The sequence below is a fragment of the Trachymyrmex cornetzi genome, unplaced genomic scaffold (genome assembly GCF_001594075.2).
Source record: "Trachymyrmex cornetzi isolate Tcor2-1 unplaced genomic scaffold, Tcor1.1 scaffold543, whole genome shotgun sequence".
Lineage (NCBI taxonomy): Eukaryota > Metazoa > Arthropoda > Insecta > Hymenoptera > Formicidae > Trachymyrmex > Trachymyrmex cornetzi.
This window is the reverse complement of record NW_017299854.1, coordinates 63,930-81,280: the sequence shown is the minus strand read 5'-3', so window position 1 is coordinate 81,280 and position 17,351 is coordinate 63,930. Positions and strand designations below refer to the sequence as shown.

The window sequence follows — 17,351 nt, the reverse complement described above, 5'->3', positions numbered from 1 at the left end:
GTCTGGTATACCGTAAAGGAGCTGATCCACAATTTGTCGTTCCTGAAACAATGATTGAAAATGTAATCAGAATATATCATGATGACTTAGCTCATTATGGACTAGAAAAAGCAATTCAAGGTCTCAGCGAATACTACTGGTTTCTTTTTCTTCGTAAACGAGTTTACGATCACATCAGTGATTATGTAACGTGTTTAACCTCTAATACAGGTTTTAAATCTAGTAAAGGTGAAATGCAGATCACTGATACACCGTTTGAACCTTTTCAGATTCTGCATATGGATCATTTCGGCCCGATATGTGAATCTGGTAGGGGTTCTAAGCATATTTTAGTAATAATCGATGCTTTTATGCGATATATTTGGCTTTTTCCAACTAAGACTACTGCTTCCAAAGAAATTGTTAAACATCTAACCTCTTTATTTCATATTCTTGGAAATCCAGTTAAAATTGTATCGGACAGAGGCACGGCTTTCACCTCTCGAGAATTCGTTGACTTCCTGAATTCAAAAAATATAAATCACAGACTTATTGCCACAGCTGCTCACTGGGCTAATGGTTTAGCTGAAATAGTTAATCGTTTTCTGAAATCTTCTGTAAAGAAACTTGTTAATGATCTAATAGAATTATCTGGGAATTATGCCTTGAAACAGTTCAGTATGTTTTCAATAATATGCATCATTTGGCGCTTATGTCTTCTTCGAAATTGTTACTTGGTTATGATCAACGTAAGAATTTAGATGCAAATCTCATCAAACTTTTGAATGAAATTACGAGCATAGATAAAGATTTTTCTTTAGAAAGAGAAAAAAGCAGAGAGTTGGCTCTGAACGATGCGAATAAGATTAAATCTTATAATAAGTCTTATTATGATAAACATCACCATAAACCATTATCTTATAAACCGGGAGATTTGGTCATGATCAGAGATTCTGTTATTAAAATTGGTGAATGTAGAAAGTTGAAATTTGATTTCAAAGGTCCTTATAAAGTAACCAAAGTCTTGGACAAAAATCGTTACGTGGTTCAAGATATACCGGGTTTTAGCATTATTTCTAGATCGTATAACTCTATTCTACCTCCTGATCGTATGAAATTGTGGATTAAAACATTACCTGAATCTGACCAAGTTTCCGATATACAGTGTTAAAAACTTCTTCACGTTCTTGTTTACGTCTTAACCTGTTTACATAGGTTATATTATATGTGACAAATTACAAATTAATATGAAAACTAATAAGTTTTTACAAACTCCTTTAAATAAAATAATTAATAAAACCATAAAATATGTCAGGCAATAGGAGTCGACGCTCGTTATGAGTTAGCGCAATTTTTCTTAATACTAAATATATAAACCTTAACTTTGAACGTTTCCACTCATGGTTTGAGTCTTCATCAGCAATCTTTCACCCTAGCGTAACGATTGGAGTATTGCATGACAAAATGATATCTCCAACGTTTTTTCTCTCAAATATTGAACCGTTTACTGTTGTGAGGTAAGTCACATACTCACAAAGTTAGAAAGCTGAGTGGCAATGAGAACTCAAGCTATATTATATGTATTAAAATTTATCGCTGGAACTCTGTATGGAATTGTGTGTATTTATGTGTGTTTATTCGAGTTATTGTTTATGTGTGTTATTAATTTCTTATGTATATATGTTTTAATTACATAACACTTACTGTTTAACCGTTCTACACTTATCGAAAACACTTGTTGAAATTTGTACGAAACTGTTTATCCTGATATCCATGTTCAAATGGTGTTCAAGACGCACACTTAGCCAGGATTGGCCGAACTGTAAGAAATGGATCATGCCGTGACTGATGCGCCACTTGCGTTACACGACACTACACCGACTTACACCTTCCATTGCCATCTTGAGGTACCTTAACGATAGCGGTTTATTTAAAAAATAAAAGCCTTGCACGGCAGCGATTGTCGGTTGTTCAAGGCGAGACAGGAACAAGATCGTTGCGTGGATTGACTATTTCTTTATTGTAAATCAATTAAAGAATTAAAGATACATCCAATAAACCTTTTGACCGCTAAAATATTACGCTTAATTAATCAAATAAGCAAATCATCGCCCTTCAATCGAAGAACTTCTAAGCGCTCGCAATCCTCTTTCAGTATAGTCCGATAAAAGATGATGCGAGTAGAGGTTGTGACAAGAACGACAACACTGATGATAGCTCAACAAGTAACGTTATTAGCTTAATGTCTCTAGATGACCTATCAGATATTGAAGAATGGAATTGGGACAATGCAAAATATAAAATTAATGAATCCGATGACAAAGTAAATGAAAATGTAAATATATTTATAAATGATCAATATTAATGTTGATTATATGCCAATTCGAATATTTTTCGCGCCCAGTTTGAGAATCGTACATTTCAATTGAATAATATTAAGTAACTGAGAATAAAAATTGAACAATATTTGTAATACGATTCTCTGAATCTTAGGTATATATACTTTAGTGGATTTTTTAAATTAATCGTGTTAACTCATCTTCAATTTTTGTTTCCTGTTTGTGTTCTGTGTTCTTTTCGTCTGATTTGTTTTCTATTTAATATTCATTATTCAATTGAAATGAACAATTTTTTAAAAAAACTTGAAGAAAAATACAATTAATGGACTCCTCAAAGTATTAAACGAAATGTATATGTAACCATGGGGAGCATGGTTAGCATTAGGAGTCACCGCTAGATATTTATTGCGTAAAAATTATCTGATATTTATAAAATCTATAATTACAATAATTTGGACGTTTCGGCTAACAATTTTGAGCCATCCTCAGCAATAATAATTACCGCTAATCATCCGCATTGTCGAGCTGCATCTCGCACAATCGCAGCTCCGACCATACTATCATTGTATTGGAAATGTGGTGAGAGACAACCATCTTCAACATAGTTAATGTTGTGCCATCCAGTTGCTTAGCTGAGTGGAATTGATAGTGGAACTCAAGCTAATAATTGCAACATAATATTTTTTTAATTAAAAAAATTTTTTTATTTATTAAATGTTAATTGGTATAGGTTGACGAGTAACTCACCCCATCTCCAATCACAATTACAAGTGAATCCAAGCATCGTCAATAGATAACATTACATTTATTTTCGATGTTAAATAAATTCAACAAACATAATGGTAGCGATATGTGAAGAGAAAAATTCTCTGCGTGTTATCACAATTCTTTCCTTAACACAAAGAGAGACGTGTCGCTCGAACGAAACATGTCGGTCAATAATACAAATAAACATACTATAGCTTATTGAGAATTTCTATGTATCCATGATTCAAAGCCTCAGTGTCAGTTTTCATGTTAAGACCATTTGATTGACGATTTATATAAAGCATCTCAGACATTAATCGCTTATTATAATTTCTCTCAGAGTCCAGAACTCTCACATTTTCCCAATCAAAGTCGTGACCGAAGTTAATTCTATGTTCAGTGATCACCGATCGAGTGGATGTGACTCTACGAATATGATTGCGATGTTCAGCTAATCTAGTATTTAATTTTCTTCCCGTTTGTCCTACATATGTAGCATCACAGTCTCGACATTTTATTTGATAAACCACATTTCTTTTGGAATACTTAGGTAGTGGATCTTTGTGCACTATAATAAATTTATTTAGTTTATTAATACTGTAATGAGCCACTCTGTGACACATACCATTAACAAATTTACAGAACTTGTTGGAAACACCATTAATGAACGGAATTGTGAACCACTTAATATGTTCTTTTTTGGCAGAATCACTAGCAGTCTCACTCGTGCAATTAGATTTTTTTATTAATTTCTTTATCCTGTTATTCAAAGTCTCAAAAATAAAATCCAACGGGTAGTCATTTTCTAATAAAATATTGATTATGAAATTTAGATTTCTTTTGTGGAACTCTGGATGTGAGAGATAAAACACTCTGTCAATCAAACTAAAAATTATGCCTTTCTTTTGTGAGATCGGGTGCTGAGACCAATAATTCAAAAATCTTCCCGAAAAGGTGGGTTTTCTATACCAGTCAAAAATTAGTACGTCATTCTTAATAATAATTGTAGTGTCCAAAAAATTAATGGTATCACCCCCCACCTCTCTCGTGAATTGAAGCCTCGGATGAAATGAGTTAAATCTCTCTAATATGCCCTCCACCTCAGACGTAGGTAGGCAAAGTACTATATCATCCACGTACCTATAGTAGAAAAGCAACGGAAACTTAATGGTGCTCAGCACACGACTCTCTAAATCCTACATCACTAAGTCAGCTATAATGGGAGATAATGGCGATCCCATTGGAGTACCAAAAGTTTGATTATCGAAAGTTAAATACGTAGAATCCAAAATCATATGAACCGCCTTTAAGAATTCTTCCTTGGTTATTTTACATTTTTTCTCTATGTAGCTCCATCTGTTCGGCAGAGCCTCCATGACTAGGTCCATGGGAACATTAGTGAATAACGACACTACATCCAACGATACTAAGCTATATCCTGATTTGATTTTGATGTTTTTCAGTTTTTTAATCAAATCATAGCTGTTGTTGACATGGCTTGGAGCCTCCGGTATACTTTCGACAATCAAACTATGCAAAAACGCCGCCAAGTTATATAACGTGCTGTCTACCGCAGACACTATGATTCTGAAAGGACAATTAGGCTTATGAACCTTCGGAGATCCGTATGCTCTAGCTAGATTGCCATCACTACAGTACAGTTTCCTATATAATATATCTGGTATAAATTTAGATTTTTTCCATCCTGTAAGTAACTTCTTTAAGCCATTATTAATCTTATTACTAGGATTTTTTGTAATTTTTGAATAGGTCTCCTCATCCAAAAGCATAGACCTGATTTTCTCAGTGTAAGAGGTTTTTTCTAATGCAACCGTTATGTTTCCCTTATCTGCCTTTGTAAAAATAATGTTATTGTTCCCCTTAATGAATAGTTTCGTGTGATTCAATAAAAGATTCAACTTATTAAAAGATTGAACTTATTATGTATCAACGTATTTTTGGTTTTAAACGAAAGTAAATTATTAATGATTGCCAACGAGTGATTTCTAACGTTATTATGCACTGAACTTTGCAATTTTTTAAAATTGCATTCAATGGTTTTCATGAATTCCATGACCACCCTTCTACCTCTGTCAATTGGAAGAGCGAAATTCTCTCCTAATTGCAACAAACATTATATTTTTGTTGGAATCTCAACGGAAGAAAGATTAACAAACCATTTTTTCTTTATGGATGTTATAGAGGAAGTGATTGTATCATTTGCAAAAGAAACCGGAGAAATACTAATGCTTACTTCATTCCGACTGTTCGAAGAGGACAATGGAAACAGATCATGAGCAAACTTATAACTTAGAACAATTTTTTAATTAGACGTGAAAAAATTTGTTTCTAATATACCTTACATAAGGGACATTCTTATTCTCAATATGTTTTTACAATACAGATATCGCAAACTGGAACAAGTGAACATGATCCAAATTTGAATAAAACTTTGTGTCCTTGCATCATTACCACACGAGGCGAAGCGATATTCATATGTATGAAAATAGCGATGCGGTTCTGCCTTCCTTGGAACGCTGTTGTCTGCATATTGCAAGCCATAAATACTATTTTTAAAAAAAGGATCGTTTGCCAAATAGTAAATGTAATTTGCTACGGTACGTAGTCAGATAATTTTAAGTATCATGTGTATTGCTCAAACTGCAAAAAGTATGCGGGTGAACGATCACATATCGATCAATATTACATTTGCAATTGTGGAATCCGCACTAAAATTTCAGAAACGAAATCATTTTTTTGGAATTAGACTTTAAAAATCAATTACAAAACTTATTACAACAACCACACATAATAAAAGCTTTGGAGGAGGGACTTAATAGATGTAGAAACGACGATGACATTATAAAAGATATATTTGATGGTAACATGTACAAAAAATGGGACTCTCTTCATGGTTTACTAAATGGCAGGTACAATTTGTCGTATACTTTTAATACGGATCGCTACACAACAGGAAAGTCAAGTACCTCTTCGGTTTGGCCAATTTATGTCATGATCAACGAAATGCCAATTAACATACGTTCAAAAAACTTGATCCTTGTAGGTTTATGGGTTGACGTTTATAAACCTGATATGAATATATTTATGTAGCCATTCATAAATCAAGCGAACAAATTATCTTCGGAAGGAATCTCGTGGAACTTAAGAGATAATGTCACTGTAACCAGTTTAGTAATTCCATTACTTTGCTCCGTTGATTCAGTGGCAAGATCAGCAATATTAAATATGAAACAGTTCAATGGCAAAAACGAACTTTCTGTGAACATCCGACAGAAGGTGTTTCGGTGCAGACTAAAGGTACCAGCCGTATTTTACGGAAGTACACAGCCTCTACTAATATTGCACCTGATCTACATCTATAAAAAGAGACATGATCATAGCCTACAACGCCAAAGATGGAAAAGATGTTAACGGAGTATGGGGATCTTTCTATCTCATGATCTTACATTATTTTGATCTCGGAGATGGATTTGATCCTGAATATGCATTCTTGTCTTTTAGGTGTCCAGCGGCAATATATGAATATTTTGTTAACTTCTATCGGGAAAGATTATTATGTGAAATCGCCAGAAAAAATAAATATTACCAATTCGCGTTTAATGTCAATTCAAACTCCAAAATGTATTACAAGAACGCCGAGGAGTCTAAAAGATATTCGGCTATGGAAAGCCTCTAAATGGAGGTCATGGATGATCACGTATTCGTTAGTTTGTTTGCATAGAGTATTCTCGAAAAAATATGTACACCATCTGGCTCTATTTGTGCCGGCATTAAATATCCTTTTGCAAAGATCAATTAATTCTTAACTATTAGAAAGAGCATGTATTCTACTTGTAAAGTTTATCGTTCAATTTCAAAGCTACTTTGGGAAACCAGAAATGTCGTATAATGTGCACTTTCTTCTTCACCTATGTCGAAGTGTACACAACTGGGGTCTTTTGTGGGCACACAACGCTTTTAGTTTTGAAAACGAAAATAGGGTACTTTTAAATCTACAAAGTAGTCCTGCTCGCGTTGCTGTGCAAGTAGCATCCAGATTATTAACTTATCGAAGCGTCTCTAATTTCGAAAATTCATTAGTCATCAGCAATATAATTCGCCAATTTTGTAATAAAATATGTATAAGTAGATATCGAGTGTAAAACATTTATTGAAATGAGAATAGCATCATGTTAGGTACAGGAACACCATACACTTTAAAGTCTGTGAAGTTGGCGTATCACTTGGTGGAAACTCACTAACCATATGAAAAGTTCTGAGCTTATTTTCGATAGTTCTATAGTTCTATATAAGTTAAACAAATAGTTCCGGCTATTAAAGCCAAAAAATCCAAACAAAATGATACGCCAGGTTCACACATCACTTATTTTGCCAAAAAAGGTTCAAAACCACATTTTCTTGTAGGAATTGAAAAGTTACATAGTTCTGTGAAGAGTTCTGGCGACTAACATTATTAATTTAATTTTTAAACAATTTTATTACCTAAAAAATGGCCATTACGAGAAAAAAAATGATACGCTAAGCGATTACCGACAATTCTGTGGGATATATGGTGTTTATCGTGTAATTCTAAATGTATACTAACTAGTTCCGAGGAGTTCTGGTGACAGAAATTATTTATTGATTTTTTAAACAATTGTTAAAAACCGAGAAAAGCCTTTTTCAGGCAACATGTATGATACGCTGGCCGATTTTTGACAGTTCTGTGCCACATATGATGCTTATCGTGTAGCTCTGAATGTATACTAACTAGTTCCGAAAAGTTCTGATGAGAGAAATTATTTATTGATTTTTTAAACAATTGTTAAACCCCGAGAAAGGCCTCTTTCAGGCAACATGTATGCTACGCTGGGCGATTTTCGACAGATCTGTGAGAGATATGGTGCTTATCGTGTAGCTCTGAATGTATACTAACTAGTTCCGAGGAGTTCTGGTGACAGAAATTATTTATTGATTTTTTAAACAATTGTTATACCCTGAGAAAGGCCTTTTTCAGGTAACATGAATGATACGCTGGCCGATTTTCGACAGTTCTGTGCCACATATGATGCTTATCGTGTAGCTCTGAATGTATAGAAACTAGTTCCGAGGAGTTCTGATGTCAGAAATTATTGATTTCTTAAACAATTTTTAAACACCGAGAAAGGCTCTTTTCGGGCAACATATATGATGCGCTGGCCTATTTTCGACAGTTCTGTGCTACAAATGATGCTTATCATATAGCTCTGAATGTATACTAGTTCCGAGGAGTTCTGATGACAGAAATTATTTATTGATTTTTTAAACAATTTTTAAATAATTTCTGTCATCAGAATTCCTCGGGGAACCAGTTAGTATACATTCAGAGCTACACGATAAGCATGATATGTGGCACAAAACTGTCGAAAATCGGCCAGCGTATCATACATGTTGCCTTTCTCGGGGTTTAACAATTGTTTAAAAAATCAATAAATAATTTCTGTCATCAGAACTCCACGAAACTCGTTAGTATACATTCAGAGCTACACGATAAGCATCATATGTCACATAGAACTGTCGAAAATCGGACAGCGTATCACACATGTTGCCCAAAAAGTGCCATTTTCGGGATTTAAAAATTGTTTAAAAAAATCAATAAATAATTTTTGTCACTGGAACTCCTCGGAACTAGTTAGTATACATTCAGAGTTACATGATAAGCACCATATTTCTCACAGAACTGTCGAAAATCATCCAGCGTATCATACATGTTGCCTGAAAAAGGCCTTTCTCGGAGTTTAACAATTGTTTAAAAAATCAGTAAGTAATTTCTGTCATCAGAACTCCTCGGAACTAGTTTCTATACATTCAGAGCTATATGATAAGCTTCATATGTGGCACAGAACTGTCGAAAATCGGCCAGCGTATCATACATGTTGCCCGAATAGAGCCTTTCTCGGGGTTTAAAAATTGTTTAAAAAATCAATAAATAATTTCTGTCACCAGAACTCCTCGAAACTAGTTAGTATACGTTTAGAATTACACGATCAATACCATATATCCCACAGAACTGTCAGTAATCGCTTAGGGTTTTTTTTTCTCGTAATGGCCATTTTTAGGTAATAAAATTGTTAAAAAGTTAAATTAACAATGTTAGTCGCCAGAACTCTTCACAGAACTATGTAACTTTTCAATTCCTACAAGAAAATATTTGAACCTTTTTTGGCAAAATAAGTGATGTGTGAACCTGGCGTATCATTTTGTAGCTTGGGTTTCTAGGTTTTAATGGCCAGAACTATTTGTTTAACTTATATAGAACTATAGAATTATCGAAAATAAGCTCAGAACTCTCATATTTAGTGAGTTTCCAAATGATACGCCAACTTCAGAGACACTACACTTTACTTCCCGAAGAACAAGACTGCTTAGGACAGATACGAGTACAAGAATGTTTAGCATTTAAAAAAATGATATATAATGGCATTAGATATTCTATCGCAACATATGAACATTCAAAGAAAAAGAATGATTTTGTAGTCGAAAATATAACTGGGAAAATTAGTATAATCACTAATATATGTATAATACGTGATGATAATGGACAGTTAAGGGATATATTATTTACTCGCAAAGTGATGCTTGAAAATGATGGACTAATTTCGACCACAAACGTAAAAATTACTCATATTAAGAAATATAATATAAACGGTAGTACTTTGTTTATGCAGACACCTGAAAATATAAAAAGCCCATGCGTGATTTTAAAATGTATTAACAGTACTTTCGTTTGCACAATTCCATACGGATGTTTCGGTGACTAAATGTAAAAATTATTAAATATCTTAACAAGGACTCTCTCTTCTTAAAATAACAAAAAATAACCTAAATGTGGACTAATGAGAGTCAGCGCGAGCGAAGGTGCGCAATAAATCTTCACAGATAAAATTTGTTACTTCATGTGATGTGTTGATCTCATCTTTATTTGAAATATTGACATCTTGAACGTTTTGATTCTCTTTGGAATCTTCATCAGCAAATTTCTTAACCAAATAAAACTTCAACGATCGTCCGATGTAGAGTCACACTCGCAGGTTGCCAAAACTGTAGTGTTATCCGCACGATCGCCAAATCTCATCATGAAACCTTGGATAATCTATTAATATTCACACTAAACTCACATAACATTTTATAATACAATCGATGTAGCTTTGTTCAAACTTCGTTCACTCTATCTGGATAGATAACAATGTTATGTGAGTTTAGTGTGAATATTAACAGATTATCGAAGGTTTCATGATGAGATTTGGCGATCGTGTGGATAACACTACGGTTTTGGCAACCTGCGAGTGACTCTACATCGGACGATCGTTGAAGTTTTATTTGGTTAAGAAATTTGCTGATGAAGATTCCAAAGAGAATCGAAATGTTCAAGATGCCAATATTTCAAATAAAGATGTGAACACATCACATGAAGTAACAAATTTTATTTGTGAAGATTTATTGCGCACCTTCGCTCGCGCTGACTCTAATTAGCCCACATTTAGGTTATTTTTTGTTACTAAATGTAAAATAATAAATATATATGTGAGTAAATAAACAATATTGTTTTTTATTCATCGCATTACACCTACATATCGTATGTATATCGTAAAAAATACAAACACAAATGATAAAATATCCCAGATAGCAAAATGCTAGAGCAGTACGTGCTAGCAATATACCAGCGATCACTTTTGACATATACTAATTTCCATTTCTTAATATTATAAAAAAGATTCTTCCTTATTATCTAGAAATGCTTATTGCTTCTGAATAGTAATCCGATAATGCTTATTATCCCAGAATTAATAGAAATAATTAACAATAAGGATCAATCAGTTGAGTGATCTCATGTGCACTTATGCGAATTTGTTAGAATTATTTGTAACTAGGTACGTAAGGTATTTTACTAGTACTATTTGACAGAGATTCAGATTAAGATGTTCATATTTTTGAAGTAATTTTCATAGAAAGACATTGTGTGACATAAAAATTATTAAAAAATAATCTCCGAAAAATTCTGTTAACTCAATATCCTTGAAAATAGTGATATTTCTGAATTCCCGAGTTTCAGCGAAATTCAGAGACTTTTAGATACTTGGAGAATTCTCCGATAATCCCTCAATTTCTTTGAAAAAGTCTCTGAATGTCACTAAAAATCTCTGAAAAATGATTTCAGACATTTTCAACGAAATTTTTAGAAACTTTTTTACCAGGGAACAAAAAATTTTTACCCGCTTCAATCTGCCTACGTGGTTTGGTTAGAGTTAGGTTATTATATAACCATGGGAGTATAATAACTTAACCCTAACCAAACCCGATACATGATTTGGTTAGGGTCAGGTTATTATATACCCATGTTTGGTTAGAGTTAGGTTATTATATACTCATAGGTATATGTAACCTAACGTTAACTCTTCCCTAAACTACATATTTGCCCAAATTTTCTGCTAAAGCAGTGAACTTTGTTCGCGTGGAAAGTCGCGCGCCACTAGGCAATGGAAGAGGTGGAATGCAGTAGGTGGATATAGTATATAGTTTAGAACAATTTCTGATGTTATATGTAGCCGAAATAAGACTTTATTTTTTCAAACTTTTTTTGCTAATAACTTTTTAATGAAGGACGAGCGACGGCTAAAAGGATCCCGCACAAAATCATAGGATTTTGACTCTCGGTGAAATTGGCTGAAATTTTAGTACGTTATAATTCTTGACTCACTGATAAAAGTGTCCATAGACACAAAGCTTGAAAATGACTAGTTTTTTTGTTATAGCCGTTTAAAGTTTTATTTTATTAATGCCTCAAAAGCAAGTTTCTATAATAAATCAAGAGATTTTAGATAACAATATGCCATCCACTTCACCACTCTCACTCTCAACCCCATCCCCATCCCCACTCCATTCCCACTCCATCCCCTGTTCCCATACACATACGCTCGCGCGCGCATTTTTACTATGTGTACTTAAATTTTGCTAGATTTTTACGATTTTCTCTCACGCGTATCATTTGAAACGTGTGAGTCCATTTACCTTTCATGTACGAAGTGCTTGATTATCATGACCCGAATGTTTATTTCGGCGTGTGAAGCTTCATGTACAAAAAATATCGGGTGCTCTCTAAAGTGCGATAGCAACATAAGATAGAAAATTCTTTTCCTCTTCGCTTTGTTTACATTTATATGCGGCAAGGGGACTCACGAAAATCAAGTAACCCAAAGGAATGAAACCAGGGTTGTTATGTTTTAAACAAAACGTTTAAAACGGCTTGTTTAAAACATGTTTAAAACATTGGGCATTGTTTAAAACACTTTTATTTTAAACATTTTTAAACTATTGTTTAAAACTGTTTAAAAACACCGCAATTAAAACATGTGATTTGGAAAAGAAATTGTAAAAAATAAACAAAAAATAATTGTATGTTGCAAAAATCATGTTTTTATTTATTTATTTATATATTATATTTAGTTTATACGCTGATCGTTCAATACTTATACTAACTAGTAATTTCCTATAAAATTATTTTAATATCGACAGTGTGCGTAATGTATTCAAAGAATGGTGTACCAAAAACTAAAATAATACAATAAATATCAAGATAATCAATTAAATACATGTAATGTATATTAAATTAATCGAAAGTTGCTAGTTGTCATGAGTACATATACATATATATATACATATATATATATAAAACAATGAAAAAAGTCTGTGTAAACTATAAGGACTGAAAATAGTGAAAATTTAATCTAACAACAATGCATGCTTTCCATTTGATGGCACAACTACACAAGTTGACACAAATCGACACAAGCGTCGTTCTATGCTTCTTGACATTCAAAAAGTGACAACAATAGATTGACACTTGTGTCGACTTGTGTCATCAAATGGAAAGCACCCAATAACTACACTATACATTTGCATTATTGCCACTTACTTCGTGATGAATTGCAGCATGTAGACTGGTAATTAAAATAAAAAACGAAATAAAATAGTAAAAATGATAGATTCCAGAACGTTCGGATACAGATCTTTGGAATAATTAGAATAAAATAAATCAAATAACACGTGTATATTTGTACGCTCATACTTGCTTGATACTTATACTTGTTTTGTTTCGATGCAGTTATGGCACGGGCAAACTAGCGCCAGCGGCACCAGCGCGACATGCGACGCGATATGTGACATTGAGATGATATTTAGATTCGAAAGGTCATGCAGTATTCCTGATTTATCTGCCCGATTTACCTGCAGAATCAATAAAGTCGATAATGAATTCGGGTACACTTTGGAAAAGCGCTCACACAACAAGAAACATGTTAATAGTAAAATAAATTAAAAATAATAATAAATAAAAATAACTAATTCTTTCAATTTCAGTTATTTATTATTCTTAATGACGAAAGATTCAAATATTCACACAATAATTTTTATTTGTTTAAGCAACAAAAAAAAACATTTTAAATAAAACAAAACATGTTTTTTTCTTGTTTAAAACATGTTTTTTTTGTTGCTTAAAAAAACAAAATAAAACAGAAAACATTGTGCCAAATAAAAAAAACAATGTTTTTTGTTTAAAATAAAAAAAAACAATGTTTTTTGTTTAAAATAAAAAACCAATGTTTTTTGTTTAAAATAAAAAAAACATGTTTTTTTAACAACCCTGAATGAAACGCCTGTCACGTCCACGTCGTTCATTCCGAATACTTCTGAGAACGGACGAAAAACTAAAATCATAAATGTACCATTGATGCATACACAAACACACACGTGCGCGCGCACACGCACACACATATGAAACTTCGATTTTTATACACCTTTTTCATACAAAAATGCGCGCGCGGGCGTATGTGTGTGGGAATGGGGATGGGGGTAGAGTGGGAGTGGAGTGGAGATGAGATTGGGAGTGAAGGTGGTGAGAGTGGTTGGCATATTGTTATTTAAAATCTCTTGATTTATTATAGAAACCTGATTTTGAGGCATTAGTAAAATAAAATTTTAAATGGCTACATCAAAAAAACTAGTCATTTTAAGGATTTGTGCCTATGGACACTTTTGATCAGTTAGTCAAGAACTATAACATACTAAAATTTTAGCCAATTTCACCAAGGGCCAAAATATGATTTTGTGCGGGGTTCTTTGTTGGAGGTCACTCAGGATCATGACCTTGACAACTATGTCAAGGTCATTGGAGTTTGGTCCCCTAATCGATACTTTTACCTTACTTTTTTAATATAAAAATCTGTAGTAATGTAAAAAAATATTACATAATTTTCTCCGATTATTATGCTTGTACATATATATCATATCTTATAAACTTTTTACAGCGACATGTCAAATCTAATACATATGCCATTATTAGAGTCTGAAAATGTAACTACATTAGAATGGACGCGTCCTGATCAAGTGATGCAATTACATCATATGAAATTAAAAAAACGTGCACTTCAAGCGCGTATAAATAAAACGACTATTAACACTGGCACTCAACAAACGACTACGAATTTAGATGAACTTAATTCTAGTAGTAATGTCCTGCGACGTATATCTTACTGCCAAAAGCGTAAGAATCCTTTTGCAGTCAATGAAACGTGTAAGAAACAAAAAGATATAACGTTAGCTGGATTAGACATCAGTAACGACAATACATTGTTCGAATTACTGAATATTGATGGCCGACGAGAGAAACCAACGGCAGAAGATTCATCTATAAAAAATTCCATAACTTTTGCTAATGTACTTTCAAAATTAGAATCAATTAATCAGATTCCAGAAGTAAATCTCTCAAAGGGTGCAAAGCATGTTCCTATAGACTGGACATTGAAAACTAAAATGAGGTTTATGTCTTTGAAGCCTTTTCCATGGAATTGCAAACTCAAAACGAGCGAAGAGGCATCAGGTACTACAGGATTTGTAAGATGTTTAAATATCGGAGAAAAAGAGACAACTTTGGATACTAGTCCAAACGCAAGGTTAGTTTTATTAATTATTCTACTATTTGTTTTTTAAGTCTTGTAATAACACCGTTAAATATTCTTATTAGATTTCATCAGTGTTGTTTAATATGGCAACATCCATCTATACCCTGGTTAGAATTATTCCCTCGCTCAGCTAACAAAGTGAGTGCATCTCTCGCAAATAATACATTGACAGTAAATAACCAAAATATGAAAGATGCATTATACCGAGAATGGTGTGATAGCTTCAGATCTCTATTTCACTTATTGCGAGCAAGGCAATGTCCATACTTTTACGTGTGTGCGAACACATTTACGGTGCTCTTTCGTGCTGCTGGCATCTGCGGATTGTCGGAGATTCATGCACTTGTTACACCCACAACACGTGGATTCCGGCAGTCATTAAAACAAGAAGGTAGAGAATTTTATTTAGTTATTTCATTTAATTATTTATTAATAAAAAAAATATGCCTTTAATGACAATATAAGTACAGCTATACGTGTCCAGTACAATATAAATAATGAAATATTAGCTATATGATGAAAAATAATCTTAACTTTAAACTGTGTACATAATATATTAGGTGTTAAACTTAATTCCTGCCGTTTTTTGTCTCCAAAATTGATTTGTTTCAAAGGGAAGATGAATGAATACCTTAATCAAAGTAATTTCCTCCATTTTCTACTACATTTTCCTATCTCTCTGGCAACAGAGCAATCCCCCGACGGTAGAACGCGGTGTCTTTCGAGGCGATCCATTCATTCACCCATTTTTGGACTTCGTTATGACTGGAGAAGTATGTGTCCGTAAGTGCGTTTTGCATCGATCGGAAGAGATGGTAATCCGACGGTGCCAAGTCTGGAGAGTACGCTGGATGTGGGAGAACTTCCCATTCAAGCTCTAGAAATGCCTGCTTCACGCTTTTCGCGACATGCGGTCGAGTGTTATCATGCAACAAAATAACTTTGCTTCGATTGTTGGTTACGGATGATCTTTTTTGCATCAATTCGTCACTCAATCGGCCTTTGGAGTAACATTTAACTGCTTCGACAACTCTAAAAGCGTTTGAACTGGATTTTCATCAAGCAATTCTTGCAGCTCGACATCTTCAAATTTTTTCGGATGTCCTGGAGGTTCTTTGTCTCACACATCAAAATCATTCCGTTTCGGAAGCGTTCAAACCAAACTCTACATGTTCTTTGCGATGGAGTTTCATCACAATACACTTCGGATAATAAGCGATGCGCTTCAGCTGCGGTTTTCTTGAGGTCGAAGTAGTGAAGAAGCACATATCGAAAAAACTTGCTTATCGTGATTTATTTTCAATCGATTGGAAAATCTGTTTGGCGTCGAGAAATCTAACCTGTGAGGATTGAATCACTTTCAGCGATGTCTAAACTACAAAAGACATGACTTCATCGTCGAAACTTGCCAGCGTTGGAGCCAGCACCCTCTAGTAGCGAGCGGCAGGAATTAAGTTTAACATCTAATATTATATATTATTAATAATATTATTAATAATATATTATTAATAAATTTGAAGAGATTATTCATTGAAACACACACACACGCATGCACACGCGCACGCGCACACACACACACACATTCTTTAGAACGACCATCATATGAATACCTACATCAAATATGACAAAGGACGCTATCATTTTGATCAAAGTTAGGTGTTTCCAATAATACAATTAAATGAATTTATTTCAGATATAATTGCGCGATGATAACTTTTGGACTTTCAACACAATGGGCGTGTTTAAGTTGAATAAAGCGGCTAGCCTGCTCGCCGAGCGATTGAATGTAATTGATTAGATCTGTAATTAACAGCCAATCATGTTTATATGCTTGGCGAGTACAAGGCTAACTGCTTTGTCGACTTGAATGCGTCTAATCAGTCTGAAACACTACTAATCCCCCTAAATTTCTCCTAAATTAAATTTAGTAAAACTGTAATGAAATTATTACCTAAGCTGGGTTCAAACCTGGGACCTCTCGACTTTCCGGAACGAGTGTCTTAGCCAACTTGGCGACTAAGGCTTTGAAAATATTCCTCGCAAAAACTGATATGTATAGAGAGAAACGCGTCATATGGCCGCGTGTATACAAACATATATATAGATATATATTCTTTAGTAAATCAAAATAAAATATAGAAAAAAATATTCAAGCCAAAACTAGTTCTTGTTGCGAATATTTTAAAGTTATTTATTCATATTAAACTGTAATAATTTTAGACGTTTCGACCATTATTAGGTCTTTAATATTGTTCAAATACAATCTTTATATAATAATTCGTCGTTACAT

The 17,351-nt window shown here is 33.6% G+C and overlaps 1 protein-coding gene across 1 annotated transcript in view; it reads left to right on the top strand.

Moving 5' to 3' along the window:
• The first annotated feature begins 6,759 nt into the window (after positions 1-6,759).
• Positions 6,760-17,351, top strand: part of hd (humpty dumpty) — a 28,438-nt gene continuing 17,846 nt past the window's right edge. Inside the window, exons 1-3 of the mRNA XM_018514653.1 lie at positions 6,760-6,789; positions 14,408-15,052; positions 15,124-15,452. Of these exons, the coding sequence (XP_018370155.1) occupies positions 6,776-6,789; positions 14,408-15,052; positions 15,124-15,452 (988 nt within the window). The 5' untranslated portion in view covers positions 6,760-6,775. The remainder of the gene's footprint in view (positions 6,790-14,407; positions 15,053-15,123; positions 15,453-17,351) is intronic.